The 20390-nt window shown below is 35.9% G+C and overlaps 1 protein-coding gene across 3 annotated transcripts in view; it reads right to left on the minus strand.

The window, feature by feature from the left end:
- Positions 1-20390, minus strand: part of CCDC178 (coiled-coil domain containing 178) — a 406037-nt gene that overhangs the window by 368352 nt on the left and 17295 nt on the right. For 2 of the 3 annotated variants that reach the window (XM_043558557.1, XM_043558559.1), the window contains exons 2-3: positions 18270-18359; positions 10843-10982 (exon numbers count right to left, since the gene is read on the minus strand). In XM_043558557.1, the coding sequence (XP_043414492.1) occupies positions 10843-10982; positions 18270-18359 (230 nt within the window). Of the gene's footprint in view, positions 1-10842; positions 10983-18269; positions 18360-20390 lie in introns of those variants that run through there. The other variant, XM_043558558.1, reaches the window with a different exon arrangement.

Raw genomic sequence — 20390 nt, forward strand, 5'->3', positions numbered from 1 at the left:
TTCATATACACTTCTATTTTCCATTCTAAAAATTAAGAAAAAATAACTTTATGGTGGGAATCTCCTTTTTATTATAAAATATTTGTAGATGTGAAATTCTAATACTGAATACTATCTCCCACAACTGTGACCAACTTTCATCTGGAACAAATACTCATACCATTGAATCTGCAAGCAATTTGGAGTTTCCTACAGTCAACCTACACAAAGGTTCAAATCTGCTTGAAAACATAGGCAATGTTTATCAAACAATATGCCAAATTCAAAGTTTTTTTTAAAAGAACAAGTACATCCTCCCCATGTTTTAAAAAGCCGCTTCATGCAAAATTTGAAATAATTTTAAAAATTATTCCTGAGCCCATTCATTAAAGCGTATTTATTTAAAGAACTGACACATAAATTTAGCAAAGTCACCAGATACAAATTCAACATACAGAAATTTGTGCCTTGTTTACACACCGATAGCGCAGCAGCAGAAAAAGAAATCAAGGAATCAATCCTATTTACAGTTGCAACAAAAACCAAAAGACACATAAGAATAAATCCAACCAAAGAGGTAAAAGATCTGTACTCTGAAAAGTATAGAACACTGATGAAAGAAATTGAAGAGTACACAAAGAAATGGAAAAACATTTCACGCTCATGGATTAAAAGAACAAATATCATTAAAATGTCTATACTGCCCAAAGTAATCTACACATTTAATGCCATCCCTATCAAAATACCATCAGCATTTTCACACAGCAGTCCTAAAATTTGTATGGAACCAGAAAAGACCTGAACAGCCAAAGCAATCTTGTAGAAAATAAAGCTGGAGGCATCACAATCCCTGACTTCAAGGTATACTACAAAGCTGTAGTCATCAAGATAGTATGGTACTAGGACAAAAACAGACACATAGAACAATGAAACAGAATAGAAAACCCAGAAATGGTTCCATAACTGTGGGTGAACTAATTTTCAACAAAGCAGGAAAGAGTATCCAATGGAAAAAAGACAGTCTCTTCAACAAATGGTGTTGAGAAAACTGGATAGCCACATGCAGGAGAATGAGGCTGGACCATTTTCTTACAGCATATACAAAAATAAATTCAAAGTGGATAGAAGACCAAATGTGAGACAGGAAACCATCAAAATCCTAGAGAAGAACGCAGGTAGCAACCTCTTTGACTTCGACCATAGCAACTTCTTACTGGACATATCTTTGGACGAAAGAGAAACAAAAATTAACAACTGGGACTTCATTAAGATAAAAAGCTTTTGCACAGAGAAGGAAACAATCAACAAAACTAAAAGGCAACCTACGGAATGGGAGAATGTGCAAACGACATGTGATAAAGGGTTAGTGTCCAAAACCTATAATGAGCTTATCAAACTCAACACCCCAAAAAAAATAAATAATCCAGTTAAGAAATGGGCAGAAGACATGAGAAGAGATTTCTCCAAAGAAGACATCGAGATGACTAACAGACACATGAAAAGATGCTCAGCATTACTCATCAGCAGGGAAAAACAAATCAAAACCATGATGAGATACCATCTCACACCTATCCAAATGGCTGAAAGTAACAACATGGGAATAACAAGCATTAGGATGTGGAGAAAGGGGAACCCTCTTACTCTGTTGATGGGAATGAAACTTTGTGCACTGACTTTGGAAAACAGTATGGAGATTCCTCAAAAGTTAAGAATAGAACTACCCCACGACCCAGCAATTCCACTACCAGGATTTCCCAAAGGATACTAACATACTGATTTAAAGAGGCACATGCACCCTGATTTACTTATCAACAATAGCCAAATTATGCAAAGAGCCCAAATGTCCATCAACTGATGATGAATGGATAAAGAAGTTGTGGTATATAGATACAATGGAATATCACTCATCCATCAAAAATAATGAACTTTTGCCATTTTCTATGACATTGATGGAGCTAGAGTGTATTATGCTACGCAAAATAAGTCAGAGAAAAATAAATACCACGTGATTTCACTCCTATGTGGAATTTAAGAAACAAAACAGATGAACACAGGGGATGGGGGAAAAAAAGAGAGAGAGAGAGAGGCAAACCATAATAGACTGTCAACTATAGAGAACAAACTGAGGGTCCCTGGAGGGGAGGTAGGCAGGGGATACGCTAAATGGGTGATGGGTATTAAGGAAGGCACTTGTAATGAGAACTGGGTGTTGCATGTTAGTGACAAATCACTAACTGTACTCCTAAAACCAATTATTACACTATATGTTAACTTACAATGTAAATTAAAAAATTATATAAAATAAATATATAAATAAATTTGAACAAAAAAAGGCATTTAGTTAATGCCTATAATGTGCCAAGTAATGGTAGCACTATTGTGACTGATGATTTACATATAGACTCTAACTTCCAAAATTTTACAATTCTGTAGGAGAGAAACATAAAGTAACAACTAAAACACAATGTGTTAATTGTCACAGTAGTGGGCAGTAAAATGTCTTATGAGATTTCAAGGGAAGACAGTTATCCTAAGCTGTGGAGAGCAAAGATGGTTTTGTGGGAGTAAGAGGGCAAAACAGAGATAACAGAAATTTCATAGGTTAAGGCCCAGAGATTAGAGGTCATCAAAGCTAGAACAGAATATATGAAGGGACATGAAGCTTAAGAGTAAATATTATTTTATAAAGGGACTTTGATGTTATGCCTAGGAATAGGAATTAATCATTATTAATTGACTGAAATGACTCTTCTAGTATCCAGGCAAAAATAAGAGTGGTCCGAATGAAGATACTATAGTATAGATAGAATTGTTTGGATTTGAGACACATTCCAGAGGTGGAATCAAAACAAATCACTGACTGTATATAAAGGGTGAGGAAAGGTGAGTAGTCAATATAATTAATCAACCTCCTGACTTATGGTCCTGGGTGCATAACTGGTGCCATTAACTGAACCTAGGAGCACAGAAGAAAGAAGAAATTACTAGTTCAATTTTGTATGTTTCAAATTTGAGAGGCTCCAATGACATATATAAAAAGGTGTTCAATGGGCACCTAGAAAAAAAAGAAAAATTTGAGCTGGAAATCCCAATTAAATCTAAGAATACAATGTATAAATAATATCAATTCAAATGGGATCACTCACGAGGAGAATAGAGTCAGAAGGGGACATAGTTTGGGAACACCAGTATTTCCAACATGGACAGAGGAAGTAAACATGAAGAGAGCCATAAAAACTGGCTAAAGTATCCACCAAAGTGGGAAGAAAGCCTGTTGACGGTCAAGTTAGCAAAACAAAACAAAACACCCCAACAACACAGGAAAAGTATTTTTCCAACAGGTGAAGGTGAACAAAACTTTCATTTCCAACACTATACAGAGTGGAGTTTTCCATTTTATTTAGTTACTTATTTGTGATCTAAATGTATATGTGTAATTTCAATGTTATATTCAACAATGTATCAATTATTCCTGCATAATAAACCACTCTGAAACTTAGTGGCTAAAAACAATCCCCATTTTATTTGCTCATAATTATGAGTCACCATGTAAACTGGGTGTAGCAGGATGGCTTCTTGGTCTTGTCTGAAGGCAACCAATGTGAGCACAAACTCATTAGTCATCTGACAGCTTGACTAGGATAGGTAGTTCTAGACAGCCTCACAAGTCTGGTGGTTTCTGCTGACTGCACAATGGGCGCCTCTCTCTACTTGGTCATTCATCCTCAAGGAGGCTATATTAATTAAGCCTATTTACATGGGAAGCTTATGGGAGCAAGAGAGTGACAGCAGAGGCTTCAAGGCCTCTCGACAAGAGACTTTGCTTAGAAGTTGTCTGATATTTCTTCTGACACGTCTGTTGTTCAACCCAAATCCAGTCTATGCTTAAAGGCTGGGAGAGTAGGGATTGCCTGTTAATGGAAGGGGGTGTAAAGGATGAGGGGAGCCATTTTAATCCTCCATTTTCTTACCTTTCACCCCAAGAGTATACATGCCTCCTATGTGCAAAATATATCAAAGGCTTAAATGTAAGTGCTAAAACCATAAAACTCATACAAGAAAACAAAGAGGTAAATCTTCATGACCTGGGATGTTGCAATGAATTCTTAAATATGACAGTAAAAGCATAAAGAATAATGACAAAAGGATAAACTGAAATTTATCAAAATTAAAAACTTTTGTACATCAAGGGACATTATCAATAAAGTGAAACACAACCTATATAATGGGGCTAAAGGCTTGAAAATCATATATTTGATTAGGGTCCAGGATCCAAATATATAAAGAAATTTTACAACTCAACAACAAAATTGTTGAGTTATAAAAAATGGTTTGGTAGTTCCTCAATAAGTTAAACATAGAATTACCATTCCATTTGATAAAGCAATTCCACCCCTAGGTGGAACTGAAAAAAGAACTGAAAAGAACCAAAAGAACTGAAAAAAAGGTATTTACAATAGACAAAAGGTGGAAACAATCCAAAGGCCCACCAACAGATGAACAGTTAAACATAGTGGTATATACATACAATGGAATATTGCTCAGCCATAAAAAGTAATAAAGTACTGATACATGGTGCAATGTGGATGAACTTCAAAATATTATGCTAAGAGGAGCCAGACAAAAAAAGATCATATTGCATGATTTAATTTATATAAAAAAAATTCAGAATACGTAAATCCACAGAAATAGAAAGTAGATTGTGGTTGCCACACCAGGGTAGAGGTGAACAGATATTAAATCCTTAATGTGAATGGGGTGGTGAAAATGTTCTGGGACTAGATAGAAGTGGTGACTGTACAACACTGTGAATATATTAAATGCCACTGAGTTGTTCACTTTAAAATGGTTAATTTTACGGTACATGAACTGTGTCTCAAATAAAAAAAAAATTTTAACTGGAACAAAGTATGGGCTTTAGTTAATAACAATGTATCAATATTGATTCGTTAATTATAATAAATGTACTATTCTAATGTAAGATATTAAGCTAGGGAAAACATGGTCCAGAGTATACATGAAATCTCTATATTATCTTCCCTTTCTGTAAGTCTTAAACTGTTTTAAAATGAAGTTTAATAAAACAATACTATTTAGAAGACATAAAAATTACTTAATTAAATGAAAGGAAATAATACTAAAGCAAAAAATATGACCATGGCTTTTGAGTTATGAGGTTTGAACCCCATCAGATTAATTATGAAGCCCCAAAGTTCTTATGGGAATTGTAACATTTTGGACTAAAATACAAAAGATTAAAAATGCAGAGAAACTTCCAATTTATATCAGTGTTATGAACAAAACTGTGTTCTACTAAAATTCATATGTTGGAGCCCTAATCTCCAATGTGACTATATTTGAAGATAGGGCCTTTAAGGAGATAATTAAAGTTAAAAGATGTCATAGAATGGAGTCTTAATCCAATAAAACTAGTATTCTTATTAGAAGACAAAAAAAATAAATAAATAACCCACCAGAGCTCACTCTCTCTCAACATGTGGGCACAGAAGAAAGGCCACGTAAGAACACAGTGTGAAGGAGGCTGTTTACAAGCCAGGAAGAAATCCTCAATAGAAACCAACTGTGACAACACCTTGATTTTGGACTTCTAGCCTCCAGCACTGTGAGAAAATAAACTTCTGTTGTTTAATTCTTCCAGCCTGTGGTATTTTTTATGGCAGCCTGAACTAATACAGGAAAAAAGTTTCAGATAGTTACTCAGGTCTACTTCTTATGGAATTCCAAATATCTCTCAGAACCAAGAGCTCAGAGAGTAATGCAAAGAGACAAAGAGAACCACAAATTAGGAAACTATCCCCAGGAAGCAGAACTGGGACTTGGCAGCATTGTTTAGACTCAGAGGTGACAGACCTAACACCATGTGCCCTCATAAATTTCAGAATTACAGGCATCAGTGAAAGTTATGTGTCTTTCATTTCTCTCCTTTTGAGTAACACTGCTCATTTTGACAATTTTGTCCCTGCTTCACCACTGTTTGCTAAGTGTGCAGGAGCAGTATTTAACATCATTTTAATTCACAGATCTCTAGACCAAAAGAAGCTGCACCCAGAGAACATCATCCACATCATATCTGTTGTGGAACACATAATCATGGACCTCTGCATGATACCATCATGGAATGAAACTTTTGGGGGGTTGGTGATTACAGTCTGCAATTGGATGGGTTGTGGACCATGATGTCAATGGACCAACAGATTGACTGCTACATAAATTGTCCCCACAAATTCATTTCTCGTGTCATCCACATCTTGTCTAATATTCTACTGCATTAACAAAAGGATTGATTATGTGCTTTGCTTTGGCCAGTGGGACTTGAACAATCACAACACACGCAAATAGTTTAAGCTTTTGCCCACTGAGATCTGTCCTCCTAGAACACTGTCCCAGACATGGGTGTGAGGCCCTCTTAGTCACTATTTCCAGTTGAGTTAGCAGGTGTTTACATCCACATAACTGGCCCCAGGCAAGAACTAACAAAATTGTCCAGCTGAGCCCAGAACAAATTGCTCAACAGTAACAAAATAAATGCTTGTTCTAGCCACAAAGTTTGAGAGAGAGACAGAGACAAAGAGAGAATGTGTGTATGTGTATACCAATAGATAGAAAAAAAAAATGTTTACTTTTCTGAAGGTATTTTCATTAAAACAATAAAAACCAAATCCAGATTCCAATGAAAAAGTGAGTAATTTGTAGGAAACAAATGTTTATGCAATCCTTTTCAGATGTTAGTTAGGTAAAACATGAAGAAAGAGAAAAAGATATGTTTAAAGGTGTATGGGATAAAAAATATTTTCTTGAAAACAAGAGAAACATCAATATTTTAAATATTGATAGGAGTGAGTTAGGGGGAAAAAAAGTAAATTTGGAAGAGAGATGTGAACACCTGATGGAACAAGATCCTTGAAAAAGATGGAATGCAGATGAGGGGAGTAACTACTGAGGAGGGAAGAGATTTCCCATGGAAGGACAAAAGGAATAATATTTGTGGAATTCAAGAATGTTAAGTGGGATAACAAGAGTTTGAAGCATTTCTATTGTCATACCTCCTATTTTCTTTGTAAGGTAAGAGATGAATGAATAGTGAATTAGAGGATTTGGAGACCTGAACCAAAGAGAGGACGGGAAGAGCCACTGGAAAATACTAGAGAAAGTTCTGGTTAACAAACAGAATAATTTCAGAACACTGCTAAAGGCCCCACTGAGGTTGGACACCATGAATGTGTAACATCTCAAATTGGGATTTCTGTGTAATGTTTTCTGGCACTATTCAGCAGCCTGGGGTGTAGGAATGGAGATGGCAGATCATGAGAGGGAACTCATCAGGGCTTGCAGAGTTCTGTCAGACTAGAAGGATGGTAAGATAAAAAAGTAAAGAACCAGATATACCAATTAGTGAGTGTTTTAAGAGATGAATACATTAGTCAAGAAAGTAAATAATAGAAAACGGGAATGATAGAATGTCAAATAGTGAATACTTTAGGATTTGAAGTGTCCTTAAGTTTCAAATGAAATAGAATTAACAGAATAAGAGAACTCAAAGTATTAGAGATTTAGTCAGTAGGATCAGATGATTAAATATTATTTTTCAGAATTCGAAAACACATGTGAAATGGTATAAGCACAGCAAAATTTTCCAACTGGAATTGTAGGCATTTCATCATTCATATTTTTTTGATCCTCATAGCTGACCTACTTTCAGGGATACTTTCGGTACGGGGGAGAATAGGATGTTCTTAGATCTCAGACACACCTGCCTGGATGCTAACTCTGACATTGACTGTGTGATCTTGGGGGAAGTCATTATCTCCGGAATCTGTTTCCCCACCTGTAACTGGGGATAATGGCAGTTTCTACCTCACAAGTTTTTTGTAAGGTTTCAATGAAATCATACATATTAAGTGTTTAATACGGTCTATGATATATAGTAAGCACTTAGTATTACCATTACACCACTTTTACTGCTAATAATGTTATCATTTTTGTATAACACATTCTTTATATTTTAAAGAATGATTTCTAAATACTTTCTCTCGAGGCCATTCTTTCAAATCATGGTAACATTTTAATGATTTGTATTAATCAAATGAAGAAAAAAAATTTTCAGTTCAGTAGAAATGACTCCAAAGTAAATAAAACTATCTCTAGTCTAGGTCATCTAGAAAAATACAGTGGAAAAAAAATAAAACAAAATCTAGTACTTGTATGGGAAGTTATCCAGGTAATTACTTCTATCATATTGCCATGTTTTCTCATTCTTTGCAAAAATAAAATATAGAGAAAAGGTTGACAGTAACTCTACTTTGAAGAATTTTCTTTTCAAAATTCAGAATTGCAATTAAACTATTAGGAATGCATGGACAGACTTATGGCAGATTCATCTCTGCTAATCACAGGCTCTACAGCATTCATTCTGACTATAACGGAAACCACTGCGATTCAGTGTGCAAACAAACTATAATGGTTGATCCAAAGAAGACTGACCTTAGGGCACCTGGGTAGCTCAGTCGATTGACTGTCCACCTCTTGATTTTGGCTCAGGTCATGATATCACAGTGCATGGGTTCAAGCCCACATCTGGCTCTACACTGACAGGGTGGAGCCTGCATGGGATTCTGTCTCTCTTCTCTCTCTGCCCCTCCCCTGTTTGCTTTCTATCTTTCTCTCAAAATTAAAAAAAAAAAAAATTTTTTTTAATTTAAAAAAAGATTGATCTTTTCACTCACTTAATGTAGTCCATACCCAAAGTAGATGATGGCTTTATAATTATTTATAGAGCTTTATCTAATAAAAGATTAAGATGATTCTGATTAAAAACAAACAAGCACTGTTTCCATAAGAAACCCCACAACCATCAGCAGTAGCCCCCAGCCCTAGAAAACTAATCTGCTGCCTCTACAGACTGGCCTATTTTGGATTTTCCACATTAACGGGATCATACAATATGTGGTCTTTTGTGATTATGGTAATGGTTGCACAACTCTGTAAATACACTAAAAAATGCTGAAGTGTACACTTTAAATGACAAACTTTATGATATGTAAATTATCTCAATAAAGCTGTTTTAAAAATCAAGCACTTTATAGAGAAACACAATCGATAAGTTAGACAAATGTGAAAATGGTGTAATTAAAAGAAGATGAATTGCAGGCCTAGAGAGAGCATCACTTTCTTTTTCTCTGTCCTTGACCCCAACCCAATCCCAGCATAAATGTACTCCTTACAGTCCCAAGAAAAACCCAATTTCAATGGAAAGAAATGTCACTGTGAATTGAACAAAGTCAAGAATGTTATTTGAGCCATACTTTCAGATTTGCAGGCCTTAGCAGAAGAAATGTACTTATTTGGGCAAAACACCCCTTTCTCTTTTGCTGGCTGGCAGATCCTTCATGAACCAGCCTGTCTTCATCATTGGGCCATTTTTTTCCCCAACAACTGGAGTAATAAAACATGAAGTTTGGGTAATGTTGGAGACATAATTAACCAGCTACCTGCTTTGACTTCTAACCCCCAAATCCAGAGGAATCACATAATCTGCAACTCAAAATAGGACTTATTTTTTGCCCTTCACGTTGGGGATTGCAATGGAATTTGGGGTGGAGGTTCCAGCTGGTATCACCAAGTTGTTTCTCTGCGTTATTTTGTCCTCTGCACACATAATCCCTTGGAAACTGGTAAAGGGGTGAGCCCTGTTGCTCCCCCAGAACTAGACAGGTAAAGACAGTGCCTGGGACTATAGGCAATGAATGAATAAAACTGAATAATGTTAAACTCCTCCCAAGGGTACAATCAGCTGACAACTTTTATTGGATAAAATATTTTCAAGTGGTAAAAATGTTGAGAAGAAATGTCCTGCAATTTTAAGGACTACACTCGTATGCCTCTTGAAGACAACACCCTACATCAAGCATGAAGACTGGTCCATCAGAACTTTCTCAGAGCCAGATCCAACAACAGTGGTGAGGGAAGAGATACAGCACAAACCTATCCTCTTGTTTGCACAATCTATTTGTGCAGTGTTTGCACAGAATAATCTTAATGAAAGGTATGGGAAGGTTTTTATCATTCTTGTCATCTTTTGAAAATAACCAGAAGCGGGGCGCCTGGGTGGCTCAGTCGGTTAAGCGTCCGACTTCAGCTCAGGTCGTGATCTTGCGGTCCGTGGGTTTGAGCCCCGCGTCGGGCTCTGTGCTGACTGCTCAGAGCCTGGAGCCTGTTTCGGATTCTGTGTCTCCCTCTCTCTCTGACCCTCCCCCATTCATGCTCTGTCTCTCTCTCTGTCTCAAAGATAAATAAACGTTAAAAAAAAATTAAAAAAAAAAAAAAAAAAGAAAATAACCAGAAGTTACAGTGTTTTCAGGATTGAACTCCCTTCAGAATAATAAAGGCAAACAGGTTAAAAAGACAGAATCATTACATTCTCTTTCAACAGACCTATTAAGTATTTCTTTAGAACAAAATAACTCATTAAGAAGGGCACGCCGTCCTTTCACACACCAATTTACTCATCTAATCATCTAATCAGTTTAGTGTCCCTAAAAATGATGTAAATACTATTTAATTTACTAGTCAAGTTGGCTTATGGAAATTACTACTTAGCATGATTGCCTCTGGATAACGAACAAACAGGTAGGGGAAAAAAAAATCTATTTAATAAGGTCGTTTCACCCTTCTGAAGTGAGACTATCAAAAACATGTCTAGATTAGTAAATTATACAACTAAGCAAAGATTCTATAAAATATTCCAAGTATCATTAAAAAAAAAATAAATAACTCCCTGGGATGAGTAACAGCCCTTACAGGTTCTATCAAGCTTCCAAAAAATGTTAGCATTTTAAATCTTACCCGTTTCAAATGCTCTTGTATTTTAGATTCCACATTTTCAATGTGTGAAATCATTTTGTTGACACATGGTGCTGGGATGTTTACTAAAGCACAGCTTTGACGTCGACATGGGTAACTAAAGTAAATGCCTTCATTCACCCCTTAAAGATAAAGCAGACAGAAATTAGTTAATAGTTACATACAAAATAGTAAACTGTGATATTCAGAATATGCAAAAAATATTCTGCTTTATTAATACTAACACTTTTTAAATTTCTTTAATAAACACATTGACAAAGAGTTCAGAAAATTATAGAATGGTATGATATTAGGTGATATTAATTATATGTAATTATATCAAGTATTCTATAACATCATGAACTAAACATTAAAAAAAACACTAAAGAAAAAAGGCAAAAAAACCAGTTAATCCAGTAGTTTCTAAATAGTTCCTGAATCACTTAAAAAATGCCTTTGAAATATATTTCAAATTCTCCCTTCAAAGAGAGTCCACATCTCCCAGTGTAAATAATATCCAACCATTCATGCATTGAAGAAGTTCTTTAAATCCAGCATGAGTTTCTCTTGCTGAAAAAAAAATAAAAGCAGGTCCCCTTCATCCTTATAATAACCTCATTTTCTACCTTCCATTTCTGAAAATTGGAGTCTCATGCAAAGAGTGATTGATGTTCCCACTATAGCATTCAAGTTGTACTCATCATAAAATCCACTCAGTCGGATGTGCCTCAGTGATTCTAATCCTGGCATGTCCCGAGTCGACTGAAGGTTGCAGAAGCACAGCAAAGTTGTCCATGAAACTCCACCAAAGTGCTTACTTGCAGTCCTTTTGCCTCTAAGGACTCTATTGGGCTGGATGATAGCTGCAGTCACTGATCTTAAATGCAAGACACAAAATAGGCTCGGTGCCTCAGTGAGAACAGTGTGATGTCCTCATTTCGGCTGACCTTGAAGAACACAGAAGTTATGCCTTGCCTCCAGACTGTGCTTTTTGTTTCCATGCCAACTCAGAGAGTAAATATCTTCATTTAAACAGCAATGTTTTAAATGTCTTTTAAATAACATCTCCTCCAAAAACATAATGTCCGTGAAAACAGCATACCTGTTTCATTTACAAATGTTTACACTATCCCATATGTTACATATATGTATAAACACATATACGTGTATACGTATATATACACACATATATGCACATTAACATTTTTTGAGAACTAAAAATATGTGCCAAACATGGAACTATGCTAAGTACTTTTGATTCCATATTTTATTTAATCTTCACCACAATCTTATGAAATGGATTATCTCGATTTCATAGGTGAGGAAACAAAGGCTTAGAGAAATTATATAATGTGTCTGTTTCCACAGAACTGGTAGGTGGGAGAACTGAAATTTGAACTATCTCTCCTTGGCTTTGGAGTATAAGCCATACTTTAAGGTTGTTCTTATATTTTTACAAAGGTGGCAAAAAAAGCGAAGCAGTCCTAAAAATATATTTCAGGGCATCTCAAATGTTTCACATATCACTCATTTTTGAATTTTGCTTGTTCCTTCAAGGTATCAGTGCTGATATTCCAATGTAGCTTAGTTTGCTTTGACTATACTCAACACATATACTTGCTATGAACATTTCGTGTGTTATATTCCATCTCTCATCTATAGTCCATACACAGATACATATTTTCATCTCCGTAACAGTCATAGGGCTAAAGAACAAGCCGGTGAAAATTACATATTGATCTCCTATCCAAATATCTTGATAAGGGCATGTTGCCCTTCCCTCTAGAAATAAAGTTTTAATACACATTTAACAACCAGGCAGTTGTCCTTAGACTCAAAACATTTGTTTTGCTTCATTAAATGTGGAGAAAACAAGGATAGCAATGACTCATTTAACATTTTTTTGTATGTACCACTCTCACCCTATTATGTGAATACTAATTAATTTCCATTACACCCCTATGGTTTGGGATTAACATTTTGCATACAGTAAAGTGAAGAAATACTATGAAGTTAAAATTTGCAATAAAAGTCTGTAAAAGACATGGCATCTTGAGTAGCACAATGTAAACCCAGAATCCACGAGTTATTATCACTGTTTTTATTCTAATACAGGCATAATACAAGTTACAACTTTCCTTTACATTTCTTTTCAATTTAGAGACACCCTAGATCACTACACTAGGTGCCCATGTTCATTCTTTTTTTGACTGGAATGATAACTAACCGTGCTTAAGTTAAAGCTATCCAGTCTCTAACCTCAGATTTCTGACTTAATAAATGAATGGGTTGGTAGGGTGTTGTACAAAATCTTTTTCACCTTAAATTCCATGATACAGCTAATTAATGATTTTAGTCAAACATACTGATAGAACTCCTCGCAAAGCCTGTGCACAAATTGTCAGGGTGAGTGTTTAAAGGCAAGCTCAGGCAAGGCTTATAACCTCTCTAAACATCTGCCCAACTTTAACTCCCTTACTCAGAACCAATGCCTAAGAGGTAAGTAAGATCTTCCTGGATCTAGGCTACAGTTGAGGTTTGTTGGCTCTATAACATGAAACTCCCATTTAAAAAAATACAGACTGGTTGATTTTATGGGCAAATGAAATAAAATGCAGTGTTCATAAACTGCCAACTCTCTTTGCAGTGAATGTGATCCTTTCATAATTTATTCACCCAACCCATCCTCCCTTCTCTCCTGCTTTTAATATGTGGTTCCTTTATGTCCATTACCCGAATTACTGTATTGTCCCTTTATCTGAACTCAGCACTCAGGAGAAAACTTATTGAAACACTGATTTGCTTTTCACATTCTGTTATCCCTTTTAACATCTTTTCTTTCCCAGATGTAGAAAAAGTCAGTGTTCTCAAGTTTAGAAATAACTTCTCCTCCTTGGAAAGCCTCTGTGTGATTAACAGAAAGTACCTTTAATTTTTTTTTTTTTTTTATAGACACAAAGTTCCCTTTAGTTTTTGTTACATAGAGGAGGAATCGGGGTATAGGGAACCTTTCTCTGACTTTAGAATTACTTTCTTTTTATTGAACCTTACAATGTAGAAGACATTTATCACTGAATATATAAAATAGTATGCATAGACTCTCAGAGTTGGAGATGACTAAAGACTGCATCTACTCTAACCACTTTCTTTTTATTTTTTTAATTTTTTTTTAACATTTATTTATTATTGAGAGACAGAGAGAGACAGAGCATGAGTATGGGAGGGGCCGAGAGACAGGGAGACACAGAACCTGAAACAGGCTCCAGGGTCTGACTGTCAGCACAGAGCCCAATGCAGGGCTCGAACTCACAAACTGTGAGATCATGACCTGAGCCGAAGTCGGACGCTTAACAGACTGAGCCACCCAGCAACCCCGAACCACTTTCAATATATAAATGGCCCTGTTCAGTGTTCACTTATCACCAGTCCCTTCAGTCTTTTAAAACTCTGCAACTTCAGTATATTTAATTTTGCTTCCCTTAAGTAATCACAGGTCTATTTCTGTGTCTGACTACTTCCTATAGCTATTATCTTATACTAAATCTTGCTTTGACTAGCAATTTTTTCAAATGAGCATTCTATACCAACAGTCACAATACCCTCACTTCCTGTTCTCTTCTTTAAATTGCAATTTCTATGCAAATATTAACAGCCTTCTTACATGGCCCTTTCCCTATGAGGAATTCTTGAATCTTTCAGACATTTGGATCTACTTGTATAATTTCTATTTCTTTATTAGAACTTAACACATTGCATTCTATCTGTGTCACATCTATCTGCTTCCCATCTATCTTCCCATGAAGTTTTGCATTCTTTATGGAGAGAAATTATATTTAGTGGCTTAAAAGCTATTGAATAAATAAATGAAAGAGTAAATCACTTTTTGAAAAATGTTATCATGCTGTAACCTGGCTTCTGTTCTCTCCTCTCTAAGAAATCTTCATACAACAATCCCACCAATCAATATTTCTGCTACTATCTGTGAAGGAGTAACTGATATAGATTTAGTCTTCCAAGTATTAAAAAAAAACGCAAGACAACTATTTTCAGACATTGGAAAATAGGAATTCCAGGCTTTGACTCCTGAGAAAGGAAAATTCATAAGGTTGAGTCCCACAATAATCATGCTCTCTGCCAAGGGACAATTTTTCAATTGCAATATAGAGATCTGGGGGAAGAAAAGAACATGGAAATCCTGTTGAGATAAGGGGCAAAGATTAGTATCATAGGTAGTGGAGACAGAATCTTCAGGGCAGGAAACTGAAAAAGACACAGCCATGCAGAGAAGGACCCCAAAAAATCCATGTGAGAGTGCTCTCTGAATCTGTAGATAAGGGCTAGACTGTGTGTGTGTGTGTGTGTGTGTGTGTGTGTGTGTAGAGTGAAATTGCCTGAATATTTTTTGCAGAAAACCAAGCACATACCACTTTTTTTTAATGTATATTTATTCATTGTGAGAGAGAGAGAGGGAAAGAGAGAGACATAGCAGGCAGAGGAAGGACAGAGAGAAAGAGAGGGAGAGAGAGAATCCCAAGCAGGGTCCACACTGTCAGCACAGAGCCCAGTGTGGGGCTCAATCCCATGAACCGTGGGATCATGACCTAAGCAGATATCAAAAATTGGTGCTTAACTGACAGCCACAGACATTCCCAAGCATATACCACTTTTACGTTAATCAAATGATTAACTGAGCTGCCTACTAGAAAAAGAATCAATTCTCTTCAGAAAAAAATAACAGAATCCAGAATCTTCACAATGTACTACACAAATATCCATTATTAAATCATACAAAGAAACAGAAGAATGTGTTTTAAAAGTCTAGAAAAAAAATCAGTAGAAACTGAACCCAAGATAGCCCAGAAGTTGTACATAGCAAAGATTTTAAAGAAAATTATAAATACGTTCTAAAAGGTAAAGAAAAAAATATGTTCAAGTAATTAAAGGAAAATCTGGTCTTTACAACTGAACACATATTTAGTATCAACATAAAAATAAAAACTATGAAAAAAAACAAATGGAAATTCTATAACTGAAAAGTATGAAAATTTAAATTAAAAAATATATTGGTTGGACTTAGCAACAAATTGAATATGGTAAGGACTCAGTGAATGTGTACACAAATCGATAGAAAATATCTACTCTAAAGAACAGAAAGGAGAATGAAAAGAACTGTGGGACAAAAATCAAACAATCTAACGTGAAGTTGAGGTTCTTGAAAAAAAAAAGAAATTTGGAGTGAAAAATATTTGTGGAATAACGGCCACATTATTTCAAAATTTGATGAAAAAACACTGACTTATACATCTAAGAATCTCAGCAAATCCCAAACAACTAAAATATAAAGAGAACAAACTACATCTGGGAATATCATAGTCAAATTGCTGAAAAAACAATAATAAAGAAATAGTCTTTAAAATAGCCAGAAAACATGACTATGAAGGTAATAGGATATGAATAAGAGCTACTATTCTAATAAGAAAAAAATGCAGGCCAGAATATAATAGAAAAATATATTTAAAGTGCAAGCAGGCAGGAGGCAGAAAGGAAAGAAGGAAGGATGGAGAGAGAGAAACATTAAAGAAAAAATAAATTAGACTTCACGAAACAAAACATTCAGCTCCTCAAAAAAAAAAAAAAAAATTACAATAAATGAAAAGACAAGCAAGAGAATGGGAGATAGTATGATTGGAAAGTTGGAGCATGATCAGAGAAGTACAACTTTCACTCCCGTTCCAGACCTCCAGGAAAGAGAGAGGGGCTGGAGGGAATCAATTGCCAATGGCCAATGATTTAATCAGCCATACCTAGGTAAAGAAGCCTTCATAAAAACCCAAAAGGAGAGGGATCGGAATGCTTCCAGGCTGGTGAACACATGAAGACTTGAGGAGAGTGCAAACTCAAAGAGGGCACGGGGGGCGCCTGGGTGGCGCAGTCGGTTAAATGTCCGACTTCAGCCAGGTCACGATCTCGCGGTCCGGGAGTTCGAGTCCCGCGTCGGGCTCTGGGCTGATGGCTCGGAGCCTAGAGCCTGTTTCCGATTCTGTGTCTCCCTCTCTCTCTGCCCTTCCCCCGTTCATGCTCTGTCTCTCTCTGTCCCAAAAATAAATAAACGTTGAAAAAAAAAAACAAAAACTCAAAGAGGGCACGGAAGATCGGCACCATCTGCCCTACTTTACTCTATACATCTCTTCCACCTGGCTGCTCCTGCGTTATATCCTCTTACAATAAACCCGTAATCCAGTAAGGAAAATGTTTCTCTGAGTTCTGTGGGTCATTCTAGCAAACTCAAGGAGGGGGGTTCACCGGAACTGCCAGTCTATAGTAGTTGGTCAAAAGCGTAGGTGATATCTGGGCTTTGGATTGGCCTCTGTGGTGGGGGGAAGGGAAATTTTGTACAACTAAGCTCTTAACCTGTGGGATCTGACTCTAGTTCTAGGGAGATGGTGTCAGAATTGAGTTGCCTTTTAGGATCCTAGATGGTGTCCAAGAATTGCTGGTAGTCCGGAAACCCTACACTCACATACTGGAATTGGGTGCAGAACCTTTAATTACCTTGTGCCACCTCTGTTATTACTCTATACAGCCATTCTTTTCTGCTCTGTTGTACTAATTGCTTGACAATTATATTTTACCTGGCCTGCAAGATTATACATTTCAGATAAGGGTATTTTCTGAAATACCTCTATATCCTAATAGCACATGTATATTTCAGTGTCTTGAATTAACTGTTTCATAAACCAATCATTGGTATTTTACAAAGTTTGTCCCAAACTGTAACAATAAACCCTAAGTCTGGAGATTAAAACTCTCTTCAACATTTCTACTAGAGAAAAATAGGTAAAGAATCAGAATGCCACCTTATCCCAATTTTATCTTGTCAAACTGAAATTCTCCAGAGCAGAAGTTTATCAAAATCAAGAGTAAACATTTTTTATTAATATAGAGTTCTCCTCCAAAATAATCTGAAGTATGAACCCTCACACATGAAATGTATGCATCTTGTCATCTCTTTCTACCTCTTTCCACATACAATATCAGAAACACCTTCAAGAGCTAATATTTTATGGACTCTGAATTCTGGATTTCACACCACAAAAACATGAGTCCTGCTTCTTTTTCTTCTAAGAAACATATCCTCAATGAACTGGAAAGGCTCTAGCACCGGCTAATCTTGGCATAAGCAATAAAGAAAATGTTCATTTTAAAAATTAAACATTTCTGAAATTATAAACAATTCTTATAACCAACTGTAATATAATATTATTAATAAAATAGGTAATAATATTGTGTTCTTAATATTATATATCATTATGCTAAATAGTACTGATATTTAGGATGTATTTCTTAATAAAAATATAATATGGACATCACAAACTAATGAGAAAATATAGCTTACATGGATTATTATATAACTTATTTTTTGTCCTTACCTTCAGTATTTGTCATTTTATTTTCATGAAAAATCTCAATGGCTTCCTTAGGGGCACCAAATAGAACCAAAGCTTGTGATGTGGCATTGTCTTTGAAAAAGAAAACAAAAATTTCAATGGGCAGTTAATATACATTTATTTAAATAAGGACAATAATATGTAAAACTATGCTATAAAAGTGTTATCCTTGCAAAAGCAACTATAGTTCAAATATTAACCAAAACCCACAGAATATATTTGGATGTTTTCTCTGGTACTTCAACTGGGTTAACTCTCACAAGAAGGTATTCCAAATAGCATCCAGCTATTAAAAGCAAACACTGAGAGACTGTTCAGAGTGACATCACCAAAACAATGGAGTAGGAGACCCAGCCTCCATTGTACAACAAAGTTCAACAGTTAGATGGTTATGAACAAACAAAAATAGTTCTGGGAGAGCTCAGGAATCCATTCAACAAACTTTAGCAACACAGTAGAACAAAAAAACAAAAAGACGCCTGTGAATAATCTCACAAAAAGGGAAGGAAAACAGCTTCATTTTGACTGCATCATCCCATCCACCAGGCCAACATTGCTAGCACCAAGAGGGAACGCTCCAGCTTGAAATAGTTCCCCTCACTGGGAAATGGAGGACAGGGTAGGAGACCAGCTCCCCTACCCTTCTGGTGCACTGTACAAAAGATCTACTTTGGTTTCACCCCACTCAGAGACTGGCAAAGCCAAGACTTATGGAGAGGGTTTCAAACAAGGAAGAAGGGCAGAAGCTACCAATATCAGTATCAATATACAGAAAAAGTGATCACATTTCCCAGTGGCCTGCTCTGCACAGGACCCCAGTGGGTTTGCTGGAGAAGCTGTCCTAAAATGAAAGAGAGGGTTAAGTGTTTCCCAAATATAAGGTGAGGGAGTTCACCACCACCAGACCTGCCTTACAAGATATTCTGAAAGGAGTTCTGCAAGCTAAAATGAAAAGACTTTAATCAGTAACATGAAAACATTTGAAAAAATAAAATACATTGGTAAAAATAATTACATAGTCAAATTCAGGATACTCCGATAGTATAGTATAGTGGTATGCTAATTGCTTAACTCAAATATAAAGATTAAAGAAGTATTAAAAATAACTATAGCAGTAGTAACTTACTAATGGATACACAATATAAAAAGATGTAAATTGTGACATCAGAAACATAAAAAGGAAGCCATAAAAGGGTAGAGTTTTTGTATGTAATTGAAGTTGTTAATCAACTTAAATATCCTACGGTGCCTGGGTGGCTCAGTCAGTTAGGTGTCCAACTCTTGGTTTCAGCTCAGGTCATGATCTCATGATTTTGTGAGTTTGAGCCCCACATCAGGCTCAGTGCTGACAGGGTGGAGCCTGCTTGGGATTCTGTGTCTCCCTCTCTCTGTCCCTCCCCCACTCTCATAGCTATCTCTGTTTCTCTCTCAAAATAAATAAATAAACTTTAAAATATTAAAATATACATATATATATACACACATACATATGTGTGTATACATATATATATATATATGTGTATATATATGTATACTACTATACTCTAAAATGTTTTATGTAAGCCTTAAGGTAACCACAAAGCAAAAACCTATAGTAGATACACAAGAGAAAAAGAAGGGAATCAGAGTAAACCACTATGGAAAATTATCAATGCATAAAGGAAAACAGCAAGAGAAGAAGAAATGAATAAAATAAGTATAAAATAGGCAGCAAAAATCAGTTTAGGAGAATAGATCTAGGAAACTCAGTGACTCCATCAAACATAGTAATCTCTGTATCATAAATGTCCCAGAAAAAGAAAGAAAAGTGGTCAGAAAATTTATTTGAGGAAATAATAGCAGAAAACTTCCCTAATCTGGGAAAGGAAACAGATAATCAGATTCAGGAGGCACAGAGAACTCCTGTCAAGATCAACAAAAGCAGACACACACCAAGACAAAATGTAATTAAACTTGCAAAATACAGTGATACAGAAAAAAATCTTAAGAGCAGCAAGACAAAAGAAGTCCTTAACCTCCAAGTGCAAACCCCTAAGGCCAGCAGAACTTTAAATACAAATGTTGCAAGCCAGAAGGGAGTGGCATGATATATTCAACATGCTG

This window comes from Prionailurus bengalensis, chromosome D3 (assembly GCF_016509475.1).
Source record: "Prionailurus bengalensis isolate Pbe53 chromosome D3, Fcat_Pben_1.1_paternal_pri, whole genome shotgun sequence".
Lineage (NCBI taxonomy): Eukaryota > Metazoa > Chordata > Mammalia > Carnivora > Felidae > Prionailurus > Prionailurus bengalensis.